Below are 13,830 nucleotides of genomic sequence, written 5' to 3'. Positions count from 1 at the left end.
GACAGTTGATTTTGACAATGTTCCAATGGAAATCTGCCTGATTTTCTCCCAGTTCACCTGCTTGGCTCCTTGTCAGCCTGCCAGGTGGACTACCACAGGCTATATCTACACAACAGACCTTACAGCAGCACAGCTGTACTGCTGCAGCTGTACCACGGTAAGGTCTCCCATGTAGCCACTCTATGTGGACAGGAGAGAGTTCTCCTGCCAGCATAATTAAACCACCCCCAACGAGCAGCGCTAACTATGTTGGCAGGAGAGCATCTCCTGCCGACACAGCACTGTCCACACCGGCGCTTTTGTCACTGAAACTTATATCAGTCAGGGGTGTGGTTTTTTCATAGCCCTGACTGACAAAAGTGCTAGTGTACACAAAGTCCCAGAGAGCAGGGAACTCCTGGCTCCAGGGCAGCCCTGCCAAGGAGATGCCCAGAGCCACAGCCTCAATCCCTTTTGTAGTGAATTTCAAAATGTTGGGGTGGGGATGGGAGTGTTCTGAATTAATACTAAACCCATTTTCAAAATACTGAAATCTTCCATGAAGCGGAGTTACCTTTCTCCCCCCAGCTTTATTCCTTGGCCACCCTGAGTCCTGAAGGTGTTCTTTCATTGTAGGCTTTGAAGGCCTATGGGGTCCCCTACTGACCTGTGGACTGCAGTCCCTTCCCACCACAATCCCATGTAGGGTATGTCTACATAGCAGTGTGAGCAACACTCTTGCATCCACACATCAACTGTGCTAACCTCGGGCTCAGACCCAGTGTCCCAGGAGCTTGCAGGGCTGAAGGGTCTGAGCCTGTGCTAAGCTGGGACCTACAGTCCAAGCCCTATTGCTTTCCTGTGTGCACATGCCTCTGGTTTAACTTGGGTCCTGGAAGTCCTCCAGATGTATCCCAGAGTTCCCAGTGGCAGAGGAGCAATGCTGCAGGCAGCCAGGGTAGCGGCTAGAAGCGCCATTACTGCCTAGCCAAGTGTGTTTCCTCTTCCTGCTCTGGCTCCTCCTCTCTGCTGCACAGAGCTTGCCCAAAGCAGGGAGTAAAGCTGACAGGTGGTAGGCAGCTCCCAGCTGCCAGGATTTTGGGGGTCATCCCTGCCCCAGCCGTGCTGTACCGGGATCTCTCCTGCTCCCTCTCCCTGCAGGGCCGTTATTTGGTCCTGCTCTGCTTTCTGTTCCTTGCTTCCAGGAAGCCCCCGCCCTCCCTAGGGCTGCGTGTGCAGAGGTGCCTGGGTAGCATGCACTGTGAGAGCAGTGAGTGGGAGCCAGCCCCAAAACTTCCCCCCAGTCTCCTGGGGATCTCTTATCCCTGCGTCATGGGGTATGTATGTGGGGGGGGCAAGGATAAGTTATCCCCCAGGGGAGGGGTGCTGGAGCACACTGCACCCCAAGCCCTGGAGATGTTCTTCACTGTTTTGCAGCTGGCAGCAGACAGGCTGGGGTTTGTGTGTGTTTTTCCTCTGAAACCTACATTTTATGTGAAATTTCAAAACAAACAGACAAAAATAAATAAAACACAAACCAAACTAAAACACTTTCATTGAACATTCCATTTTAAAAATTAAGAATTACAAAGTTTCATTTTAATAGTTTGACAACCCTAGAGATTGATGTCCTAATTATCCTCAGAACATTTTTCTGCTACTGTGACAGCCTACAGGGTGGAGAGTCCAATTCTCATATTAGATGGTAATTCAATATAAAGCCTTCTCAAACTGCAGTCATTGGTTCTACTGAGACTGCCACCAAATGAGTTAATTATGCAGTTTATGTACTTGTGGGCTCTTTAGGGGCACCTGAGTCCCATCAACAGCACCACCACAGTTAAGAATCAGGGTGGGCAGTAGAGTTTCCTTACATTGCACCACGTTCCTAGAGCTAGAGTGTCAACATTGCTGTGTAGACATACCCTTAAACGGTCAGCTTCACCCTGTGAGGATGCCCTGTGTCTATGTAAGGCATCAAGGTCCCACACCATGGGTACAAACTGTTATGCCATTAGCCTCATCTCCCACACCCTAGCTAAGGGCTTGTCTACACTACCGGACGGATTGACAGGCAGCGATCAATCCAGCGGGTATTGATTTATCGTGTCCAGTATAGACACGATAAATCGACTGCCGATCACTCTAGCGTCAACTCTGGTACGAGTTCTCAACGAGAAGCGCAAGGGGAATTGACGGGAGAGTGTCTCCCGTCGACACACGCAGTGAAGACACCGTGGTAAGTTGATCTAGGTACGTCGACTTCAGCTACATTATTCAAATAGCTGAAGTTGTGTAACTTACATTGATCCCCCCCTGTACTGTAGACCAGCCCTCAGACTCTGGGATAACAGACATCCATAATCCTTCTGCAAGGACTCCCATCACAGATGTGACAAACCAGTCATAAGGACCACCAATTAAGGCATCATGACCACCCATATCTGTGCCCTATCTCAAATTCTAGGTATGAATGTTCTCCCCTGCCTTGTCAGCCCTGTGCAGTATTTCGAAGAAGACAAAAAATTCCCCATGGCTTGGCCAATCTGTCATGTGGAAATTCCTTCCTAACCTTGAAAATAACGATTGATGAACTGGAGCCCACTCCCATGTGCCAAGCCAGTGGTCACAAAGTCAAAGGTGGGAAGATGACCCTTAGCTGGAGGGATGATTGAATGTCTCTCCCTCCCCAATGTTCATTTTTGCATGTCCCCTGAACTCCCCCCACACACAGGCCAATCACTGATCTGGCGACTTAAAACTTACCAGCTGCAAGGCAGAGAAAGCCCATAAAACCACCTCACTGAAGTTACCCACATAAGATAGGGTGGGGGGGAAAGCACCTTCCTCCCTCCCCTTGATGTCTAATTGGCAAGGACCCAGCAAACAGTGACCCTCATGGAGACAGAGGTCTGCACATAAAAATATTAAAAGGGTGCTTTTTTTCTATTAAGAGGAGTGATGTGAATATATATATTATTTGAAAGGTGCATGCAATAATTACCTAATAGGCACTTACCAACACAGTCACAGATTGGAAATTCAGACTGTCCTTTTTTGGTAGGTGTATCAATCAGATTTTTTGTAGGAGTGTCTAGGAACTTCATAGGAGATTCAAGAAAACTGCTGAGTGTATTCTTTGCCGGAGAACATCCCAAGTCACCTATACTCTGGGGGTTTTCAATACCCAAGCTTGTTGATGTCAGAACTGTAATTTCACCTGCACAATCTATATTCCTGAGAGTTTCTATTGTGTGTGGTAAATGGGTCTCACAACAGGTAACTGGGAGTGTTTGCAACTTCTGATCCAATTGTTGCTCTGCAGCATTCTGCTGAAAATTTGCTTGGTCTTCATCAGATATCTCATGAGCTCTCTGGTTAGACTGATTAAGTGTTTGAGGCAAGGGATATGTCTGAATGACATTCATTGTTTGCTGTACCTGAGAATTATTATATTTTTCTGTAAACATCTGTACATTTTCACTTGGTCTGTTTGAACACGATTCTGTTTTAAGTTGTGACGCAACCATAGGATTACTGGAGAGCAGGCCATTGTATTGTGAAGAAGTAACAACAATGTCACTTTTCAGTGGATCAATACCTAGTGTGTCACTGGCGCCTACAGTTTTGATGTGCTCAGTTACTACTTCACAGCCAAACAGCCTGTCTTTTGTTTTCTCCCATGGTACCTCAGGTAGATGTCTATGGATTTTTATCTGAGTCTGTGGAAGAAATAATCTAGTTTTTTGTTGTGATGATAAAGTACTTTGATTCAGTTCCTTCTGTACTTTGGTTCTGGGAGGTTTTTTTTTTGATGCAGCTATTTTCAAATCCCGTGGCATGGTACGACTAAGTGGTTTTGATGATATCCAAATGTCCTGCAATTCATTATGCTCGTAAGCCAAATGCTCTTGCTGTTTTTGATTATTTTCTTGATAGTCCGGTACTTGAGGCTTCTTTTTGTGTCTTTGTTTCCATGGTACAGTTTTTCCTTTTTTATGTGTTGGCTGTTTTTGCTTTACTAACAATGAGCTATAATTGTGCCTTATAAACACAGATTGTTTTTTCTTCAGTAGGCACTGGTCCTGGTTATGTTTTGGCTGAATCTCATGTGATATTAGACTGAGAAGTGATGTCTTTACATCATTCTTCTGCTCTGGACTTGTCTGATTTGATTCAATTATTGCTGCAAGTTGAGTTAACTGTGTAGCTACATCTTCTTCATCCTGGCTGTGAATTCCTCCTTCCTTCACTGCAAAATTACTTTTCAAGTTCAGATCATTATAAGCTTTGTTTTTCTCAAACTGGCTCAGAATCTCCAATTTGCTACTTGTTTGATGGACATTACATGAATTGTTGAAACATGTAGCAATGGTAACTTTATCATACAGAGAGTTTTTCTTGGTAGTATGACCTGAACATGACTTTGCATTAGGTACTGAAACAGACAAAGATTTGGTATCTCTTGGGGATACATGTGATCTATATGATCCACCGGTAGTATTAACAGATTTATCATGTGGTTCAGAAACAGTACTTTGGCCATTGTACAACACTGCCTTATTAAGGAGCTGCTTCTGTGAACGAGCATAGCGACTCAAGAGATGTTGTTCATTCTGTAAGTAAGTCTCTTTGATTTCTTTTAATGTAGAAGAAGTCAAAGAGCAGGAAATGTCCCTTTTGTAATTATGGAGTAAATGGGAAGTTGTTTGTTCTGCATGTTCAATATTTTTTGTTTTATCTGGTGCAGATGCTTCTAATGGGGCTTCTGATAATTTTGTTAATGCTTCAATAGCTACAACCTGCTCTACGGTTAAATTTCTGTTTTTAATCAGGGACAAAAAGGTTGGCTGAAGTGAGGAGTTTTCAAGTTGTGTCTCTTTGTTTGGTATTTTAACAACATCTTTTTCAACATGGACTTCCTTTTCAGGCACAGGTGTATAACATGATCTTTCCTGTGTATTCACAATAGAATCAGTTTGCAGAACTGAATTGTCAGATCTTTGAAAGGTCTTGCAGGTACAGTTTGACTTCTGCCTCAGGAAAACATTTCCTTGTTTTTCTGGATGAGCACAGCAAACACCAGTTGTCAAAGCGCTTACAACATTATTCAGATTAGCAGTATTTGTTTGATGTGAAGGGGAGTTGTTTTCTCTGCAGTTGTTTGTCAAATCTGCCCTTTCTTCTACAATTACTTTTGTCTGTGACACATCTGATTCTGATGGTGGATAATGTATGTTTTTAATGCCATTTCTAATGGTTTGTGCAAACAACTTTTTTGGCTCAACTAACTCACTGGGAGAGACTGCTCTTTCTTCTTCAGAATTTTTCAGGTGTTCATTATCTGTCACAGTTCCATGGATATCTCCATTGACACAGACGCTAAATGATGGTTTTTCATTATCTGTCCACTTCTCTGCTTCTAAGCCTGTCATACTTTCTTTTTCATTAGATTGTACATTTTCAAAGGGTACTGTTTGATTTGTTTTCACCCTGTATTTTTCACCATGACCGCATATACTGCATTCCATGAGTTCTGGTCTGAGGCCATTTACTGGTTTGTTTTCTAAATCTGCCTAAAAAACAATACAAAAAATAGTTGCATCAGCTGTTTAAAATGTAAGGTAAGAAGCAGTGACCCTACACTAATTAAACCCTTTCATGGTTGATGTAAGGAATGCCATGATTGAGCATTAGCAGACAGAACAGCTGCAGAACAAGTCAGTAGCACAGGCAATCCATAAAAGAAGATCTGAAGACTAAGGACTTGATTCTCACTTATACTAAGAACCCCTTACACCACTCTAGCAATAAGTGCAAATGTAATGGGCTTTAGTGTAACAAGAGTCAGGCCCTCAGGCCTCAATCCTGCAATGAACTTTGTACAAGCAGACACCTTATGTCTCTCTGGAGCTCACTGCAGGATTAAAGTCTAAGGTGGGGTAGTCACTAGGCGGACCACTGGCCAAATCGGACTGCCACACACTTTGAACAGACCCCAAAAATATTTTTATTTACATATTATTAATTATTATTATTATTTTCTCTGGAGTCTGAACCCTGACTATACCTTGATCAAGGAATTTTGCCCTTGACAAAAAATAATTGATTAACCCTGGTCTAAGAGCTTATCTACATGAGAAAGTTTTACCAGTTATATCAATATAATTATACCAATATAATTAAACCAGTATAGTTATACCTGTGTAACTCCCCATGTGGACACTCTTATTTTAGTATAAGAGTAACTTTTGGGGAGTTAGTTTAAACTTCTTCTAAAGCAACATAAGCTAACCCCCAAAAAGTCACTCTTATTCTTGATGGAGAGTTATACCGGTATAACTATATTGATTTAAATTCACACCTTAAATTATACTTTAGGCCTTTCCCATGTAGACACACTCTAAGAGAGATTTAAACAGTAAATAATATTTGTATGGTGATTTTAGATTAACTATATTTTACCCAATTAAATGCTGCATTAAGTAGCAGTACCTCTTGCACAATGCACCATCAAGGCTGTTGTATACACACCATAGTGACTCTAGGAAGAGTATTAGGAGGGTACCCCTTCGCTTCACCAGTCTAATCAAAGTCTTCGAAATTTCAGAGTTTGATTTAAAATAAAAAGTTTCTAATCCTAATCACTGTGAATAAAACCTTCCCAATGTGACACAAACATGACACAATGCACAACTGTCTTCCTGAAACTTCAGATAGCTTGAAACAATGGACAGATTCTACCCCAAGTTCACAGTGTTGCCACTTTGAGGTCTGCCTGAGAACAATATAAAAAGTCTACATTAATAACATTTTCAAAGCAGGGGAGATGGGTGGGGGATCTGAGCATATGCAAATACCTGAAGGCTTGTGATAAAACTACACACCACTTAAGTTCTCCTTAAGTCTTAGCACAGAGTTTATGCAAGACTTAAATGTATAAGGCCTTGTGAAGGCCCTCTGCACAGGAGTGAATTTTACCATATTTAATGGAACAGAGCACTGTGAAGTTTCTTTTGTGTGGCAAATTGATGGAGATCTCCTGATGACAAGTGAAAAATTGGTACATATACATGTCTCAAGTGAATGTTTGCATTGTATCTCAGCAGAGCACTTTCTGACCACTGAACATTCTCTGATGTAACTGAGCAAATTTTCTTATTTTTCCATTTTAACTTCAATATACTAATAATTTTTTTAGTGAAATGTGTTCTTTCTAATATATGGGACTACACATATATTACCAGAACCACATCAGGTGACTAGACGGAGTTGGAATATTTCATATTGGGAAAAACACTAATAATGTGCATCATACAAGCTATTACTTTATGAAGGAAGGATCTATGTAATTTAAGGGCTGGTCTACACTGGGGGGGGGGGATCGATCCAAGATACGCAACTTCAGCTACGCGAATAGCGAATAGCGTAGCTGAAGTCGAAGTATCTTGGATCGAATTACCTGGGGTCCAGACGGCGCGGGATCGATGGCCGCGGCTCCCCCATCGACTGCGCTACCGCCGCTCGCTCTGGTGGAGTTCTGGAGTCGACGGTGAGCGCGTTCAGGGATCAATATATCGCGTCTTAATGAGACACGATATATCGATCCTGGATAAATCGATTGCTACCCGCCAATACGGCGGGTAGTGAAGACGTACCCTAAGAAAACATTAAAGCAGGCGATCTGGGTGAATAAAAATTGATGTTTTGGTTTCTTTTTTAATTAAGAAATTGATTATTAATTTTAACTGGATTTTTTATTGAAATGAAATACATTTTTATTTTTAAAAATAAACCAATTTAAAATTAAACTTGAAATTATGACAACCTATGTTAAGGCCTAAACTTTCTACAATCTATTAAAATCATATAACTTTTTTTTTTTTTTTAAAACCTACATCAATATGCCCTCCTCAAATTTTAATAAGTTAAAGAGTGTTGCATTTTTAATTATATACAGGATCAGGAGAAAAACATTTTTAACTTTGGGGTCAACTCACATGTTATAAATCTGTCATAATTTCATGTACTGCATTAAGTAAGTATCTATATTATTTTCAGTCTTTACAATATTCAGAAAATATAAAAGTAGAAAAGCTTTTGCATTAATTACTTTTGGTGTGAGTTTAGCAAACAGGTGCAGAGACAATATTTTCATCATTTTATTCAAAGTTGAGAAACCATCTGGGAATTGAAAAAGCAGGAAAACTTGTTTTTGTTTTCCAATCTATAAATAAAAACCAGGTGGCAGAGAATCAGTTCTACTAATTTTAAAAATGTAAAGGACATGGGAACAGATTTTCAAAGATATTTAGGCATCTAAAGAAGCAATCACTAGCCAGATTTTGAAAACACCTAAGTAGGTTAAGCACCTAACTAGCTCCCATTGATCTCAATAGCTGTTAGACACCTAACCTGCTTTGGCACTTCAGAAAATCCCATTAGGCACCTGTCAGCATCCAAATACTTTTGAAAGTCTGGCCAATTGTGATCAGAAACAAACTGTCAATTCACTACATACAACTAATACTTTATCTGCTTAATAAATCAGTTAGTTTTAAATGCAAAACATGTTTTTAATAAACTTTTTTTCTTACATATCTATCATATTTAAGGTAGTTTTATTTAAATCATAAAAACTATTTTAAAATGCTGTTTTTGTGCATGTTTATTGAATTCTACTGTCCATCCAAATGCAGAGTGACACAAATCCTGAATAAAAAATGATCGTCCAGTAAGAAAGATAGGGGACATTCTCTATTTCATAACATAAAAAAAGTAAAATTTAAGACTCTTGAATAATTATATTAAGCAATATGATTTCTTAAGTAAATGTGCATATAGTATATCTCCTGGTTAGCAAAAAGAAGCACCAAATTTAGTTTAAAGCCTATATTTAATTACAGATCAACATATTTTAATGGTTATATCAAGCAATAAGAATGAACCTTTCTTTAGGAAAATAACTAAAAAGTACAAATGCAAAAGAGGATTAAAATCCATTATTTAAATCAAGGTTTCCTCTCAGTAATTTAAATCACTTTGATTTAAATCAAACCACCCCAGCAGGCAATGCTTCCAGAAATCCACCATTCAAAACTAAACTTATAGCTCAGACACCAGATGGAGCTTGGTGTTCACTTTAAAACAGTCTTCTCTTTGATAAACAAAATAAGATAAGAAAGCGGGGACCCTAAAGTACACATAGATAACACCATCGATTTTATCAGAGGCATCACAAGACCTGTTGGGTCATGGTTGTGAAAACAGATTATTCAGCAACTATGTAGTAAACCAAAATCTAGGAAAACAGGCTATGAAAATATGAGACCTTATTTAACAAACTTTCATTAAACTGAGATATTTACCTATGTTCTTGTAAGCGGCACCTCTCTGAACCATCTATCTGAACCAGAAGCTGCATTTAAACTAAGACTTTTTTTTATTTAATTTCATAAGAAGGTGAACTGAAAGGTGAAACTGTACTTTCTGTTCAACAGAAAGTTTGTCATAGGTACCAAGACCCTTGTTATGGAAGGCAAAAAGGCACTATAAATTATATTATGCCAGTTGATACAGAATATCTAAGGAGAATAATGTCTACTCAATAATTAAACTGAAAAAGATGGTTCACAATTGATCAAGAGCCTGTGTGAAGCAGAGCAAATCAGGCTCAGAGAAAGTGGTAACGCTTTCACCGAGGCAATTACCTTAGTCCATGTAGGTGGGCATACTGAATATGAGACCTGGGGTGAAACCGTTGTCCCCCTGAAGTCAACAGAAAAACTACCTCTACTCTTTAATGCCTTATCTCATGCCATAGCATGCCCATTGTCTCTCTATGACAGGAGACAAAGGGATTCTGAAGCATATCCCTCAGTTGCTGGTCATTTTGAGCACATCCCTCAGATCAGTTTCAAAGTTGCCCATGTTCTACACAAAATTGGTGTCCTCTCACTTTTGCCTTTAGAAACAAAGAATTATGAAACTGAGGTAAAAGGAAGAGTTCTTTATGTTAAAGGAATGAATCCCCACAACAATTTAAAATTCCAGCATGAATAAATGTATATTCCTTGCATTCTGGGTCATTGTCACTCATTTGCATTTTGGGCATTGCCAGATTGAGTGGTATGTTCTGAAGAATCAGAGAGTTGCATAGAAAAAGAAACAGGACAATGTACCAATTTTCTTTTATTCCCAGAGACTGGCACCTTCAACACACAAGGTCCATTGACATAGAATATTGGGATTGGAAGGAACCTCAGGAAGTCATCTAGTCCAACCCCCTGCTCAAAGCAGGACCAATCCCCAGGCAGATTTTTACCCCAGTTCCCTAAATGGCCCCCTCAAAGATTGAACTCAGAAGCCTGGCTTTAACAAGCCAATGCTCAAACCACTGAGCTATCCCTCTCCCCAAATAAATGGAGATATACCTATCTCATAGAACTGGAAGGGACCCCGAAAGGTTATTGAATCCAGCCCCCTGCCTTCACAGTATATGAACTACAAGATTCTTCAGAGCAGACTTTAATTCTTTTGTTGCAATACACTCAATCATTTTGTTCTTTAATAAAATAATTTTAGCAAACCTAGTATTATTGCTGGGCTTGAAAATCGTCAGGAGAGTCACATAGGCCCCAATCCTGCAAGTGACTAAGTGTGCGCAGGTGCACTGCTGTGCCTGTGCAAAGCCCCAGTCACCTCAGTAATAAAGGGCATTATTCTAAAAATCAAACTATTTCCTGTACTCCATAACTTCCATAACATTTTTGGAAGTTATCCATATGCACTGAGCAGAAAAAAGATTGTGATGAATCATGTCATTGGCATGGTTTGGTTTATATCTCATTTTTCCATATAAGAACTGGAATTATCATGACATTTGATTATTTTTATTGGAACATATTCTGTACCATTTGACCACTAGATTTTTTTTTCTCTTTTACTTGTGCAAAGATATTAACACAGAGGCACAAAATACAACAGATTGTGGCTTTTCTTGTTAAATAATTGGTTTTTCTTTGCTTGCTTTATGAACATAAGAACTGTCATACTGGGTCAGACCAACGGTCCATCTAGCCCAGTATCCTATTTGCCAACAGTGGCCAGTGCCAGATGTTTCAAAGGGAATGAACAGAACAGGGCAATTATCAAGTGACCCATCCGCCCTGACATCCAGTCCCAGCTTCTGGCAGTCAGAGGCTTAGGGACACCCAGAGTATGGGGTTGCATCTCTGATCATATTACTAATAGCCATTGATGAACCTATCCTCCATGAACTTATCTAGTTCTTTTTTTAATCCAGTTATAGTTTTGGTCTTCACAACATCCCCTGGAAACGAGTTCCACAGGTTGCTATGCCCCACTATAAAAAGAAGTGTTCCCAGAGGACTTAGCAGAGCAGGTTTCACTTAATTATTTCTTGGGTCTAGGTCTGGCAGACCAAGTACAGTCCAAGAAAAGCCTCTGCTATAACTGAACAACCTGAAGGCAATATATCTTGAGAGCTATGTTGTAAAACTTGAAAGCTGTACAGCCAGGGACCAAAACTTGCAAGTAATGGTGCCTTCAAATGCCAGGATTTCGAGCACAGAAGACTCATCTGATTAAAAAAATTAACAAAACTGTGAGTAATTTCAATGAGGGACTAAAGAATGAAGTGGAGTCCATAAAAGCTGTTTCACCTCCCCCTCATTAAGGTGAATACTGCTCTGTCTGGAAAATGTGAAGTGCTAAGAAATCATGTTCAATCTAAAACTATACAGTGTGGGGTATAAAGGAGAAAACTGGGGGGAGCTGAATCTGTTGTGAGAATTGCTTGAATATTTAACTTATATCACATATTAAATCTAATCCACTCCTTCAGAGGCATCTGCTAATGCTTCTTGCATGGATGAAAAGCCAATCGGAAACAAAGTTTCTGATAAGGGTCAGAATTTAATAGTGATTTTTCTCTTAAAACAAGAGTGACAGTGTCCTGAGCGTAACAAGACAGCTTGGACAGAGACTATACCTTTTTCTTGACACTAAACAATCTACACAACAAAAATAATGAGGGCCTGACACCCTGAAAGAAGAATTCTCTCAGAGATTAGTTCCTAGTTACTTAGTGTTAAATATTGTTTTTCAGCTAATAATCTCATTTTAGTACAGAAATATGCAGGAGAAAATGCCTGTGCATCTTCCCATTAGTACAACTCCTCACTTATTCTGCTTACATATTGTGACAAAGAATGGACCAACATTCACCACACGCGTCCAGAGCCATCTCTAAACTCTATGCAGAACCAAACGCTCTTGGCTGATATTTAGTAAAAGATGATGGTCCTTTGTATCCTGGTTTCAACCCTTTTGTTCCCTACATACAGTAGCATGAGGTACTGTGACAAGCAGAAACAACAAGGAGTCTGGTGGCACTTTAAAGACTAACAGATTTATTTGGGCATAAGCTTTCGTGGGTAAAAACCTCACTTCTTCAGATGCATAGAACAGATGCATCTGAAGAAGTGAGGTTTTTACCCACGAAAGCTTATGCCCAAATAAATCTGTTAGTCTTTAAAGTGCCACCACACTCCTTGTTGTTTTTGTAGATACAGATTAACACAGCTACCCCCTGATACTTGTGACAAGCAGGTGTAGCCCAGAACAATTACTTCTATGACCTGCAATACAAGATAACACACAGACCCAGATCCCAGCAAGAGTGGTTAATGGGATCAGCCACTCCAGAGGAATTATATCACAAGAAATAACAAGACCCTTCCCCTTCACTGGGTGCATGGGGTTCTGCCCAGGTGTTGCACAATGGAGCTGCAATGCAGGCACCAGTCTGATATTCATAGGAATGCTACAAACTCTTAACCCCCGTGAACGACAGCAATGACTTGAGAGTGCAACTGTTCCCTTGCACATTGTGTCCATACACAGGGAACTGATGTGTGTGTGGGAGCTGAACAGTTGTGCACAAAGCTTCTCTTCATCCAGTATTCTAGCTGTACCTACTGCCACACTATTTGAGAACACACGGTTTTCCCTGCATGTCCATTCGGATTGGCACAGAGCTGGTGGTATCTCAGGAATAGCTCTCTACGCTGACAGTGTGCTGCACATTGCTGCCAATGATGGAGGCTTGTGCAGGATTTGCTGGCAGACTGCCATTAAATATAGAACAACAGTTGATTCATGGGCCCACCTACTGGCTGATGCTCTCTGTCTCACCATGGACCTCTCTGGCAGTTTTAAGTAACTATATAACACGTATGTAATTAAAGTGAATCTGAAACTTTTATATCTTTTAGTAAACTGCATACTTGCTGCTGTGTACGCTGGTTTATCTATGCACTTCTTTGCTAAGATATTGAATTGGGTCCTATGACAATACATTAAAAAAATCCAGATGCAAAATGTTCTGCTCCTCAAGACGAGGATAGGTTATACTGGCGCAGCATCAAAAGAATAAGCTGGTGATGCCCCTTCCAACTTCAGATGATATTAAAATAAAAGAGTATTTCTAAAAATTACTGAGGTTTTATATCCCCTTACCCTAATCATTTGGGAATATTTCTTAATACCACACAGAGGAGGAGCTGTGGAAGTGTTTTAGCAGAGGCAAAGGTCAGTTTGTGAGTGTAGGGGAGACTTGTCCTGGGAATGGAGGAGGCCTTTGGAAGCAGAAGATGATCAGATTAGTGATACATAGGTGAGATCAGCTGCTGAAGGGGTTGGGATGATGGTGTTTTTCACTGGGGGGACAAAAGGGGATGCCCTCACTCATGACTTTCCCTTCCTCCAGGATTTCAGAAGTATCCACCATTGCCTATTCAAATATATAAAAGAAGGTACATTCAATCA

At 40.3% G+C, this 13,830-nt stretch overlaps 1 protein-coding gene across 7 annotated transcripts in view; it reads right to left on the bottom strand.

Moving 5' to 3' along the window:
• The window catches only part of TET1 (tet methylcytosine dioxygenase 1), a 149,973-nt gene that overhangs the window by 93,697 nt on the left and 42,446 nt on the right, over positions 1 to 13,830 (bottom strand). For all 7 annotated transcript variants that reach the window (XR_010589493.1, XM_005297303.4, XM_065553482.1 and 4 more), the window contains one exon: positions 2,999 to 5,555. Coding sequence is in view for 6 of the 7 variants with exons in the window: in XM_005297303.4 (XP_005297360.2) it covers positions 2,999 to 5,555 (2,557 nt within the window). In the remaining variant the exon portion in view is untranslated. The remainder of the gene's footprint in view (positions 1 to 2,998; positions 5,556 to 13,830) is intronic.

The sequence above is a fragment of the Chrysemys picta genome, chromosome 7 (assembly GCF_011386835.1).
Source record: "Chrysemys picta bellii isolate R12L10 chromosome 7, ASM1138683v2, whole genome shotgun sequence".
In the NCBI taxonomy this organism is placed as follows: domain Eukaryota; kingdom Metazoa; phylum Chordata; order Testudines; family Emydidae; genus Chrysemys; species Chrysemys picta.
Note: the sequence above shows the minus strand (reverse complement) of the source record. Positions and strands in the feature narration are given on the sequence as shown.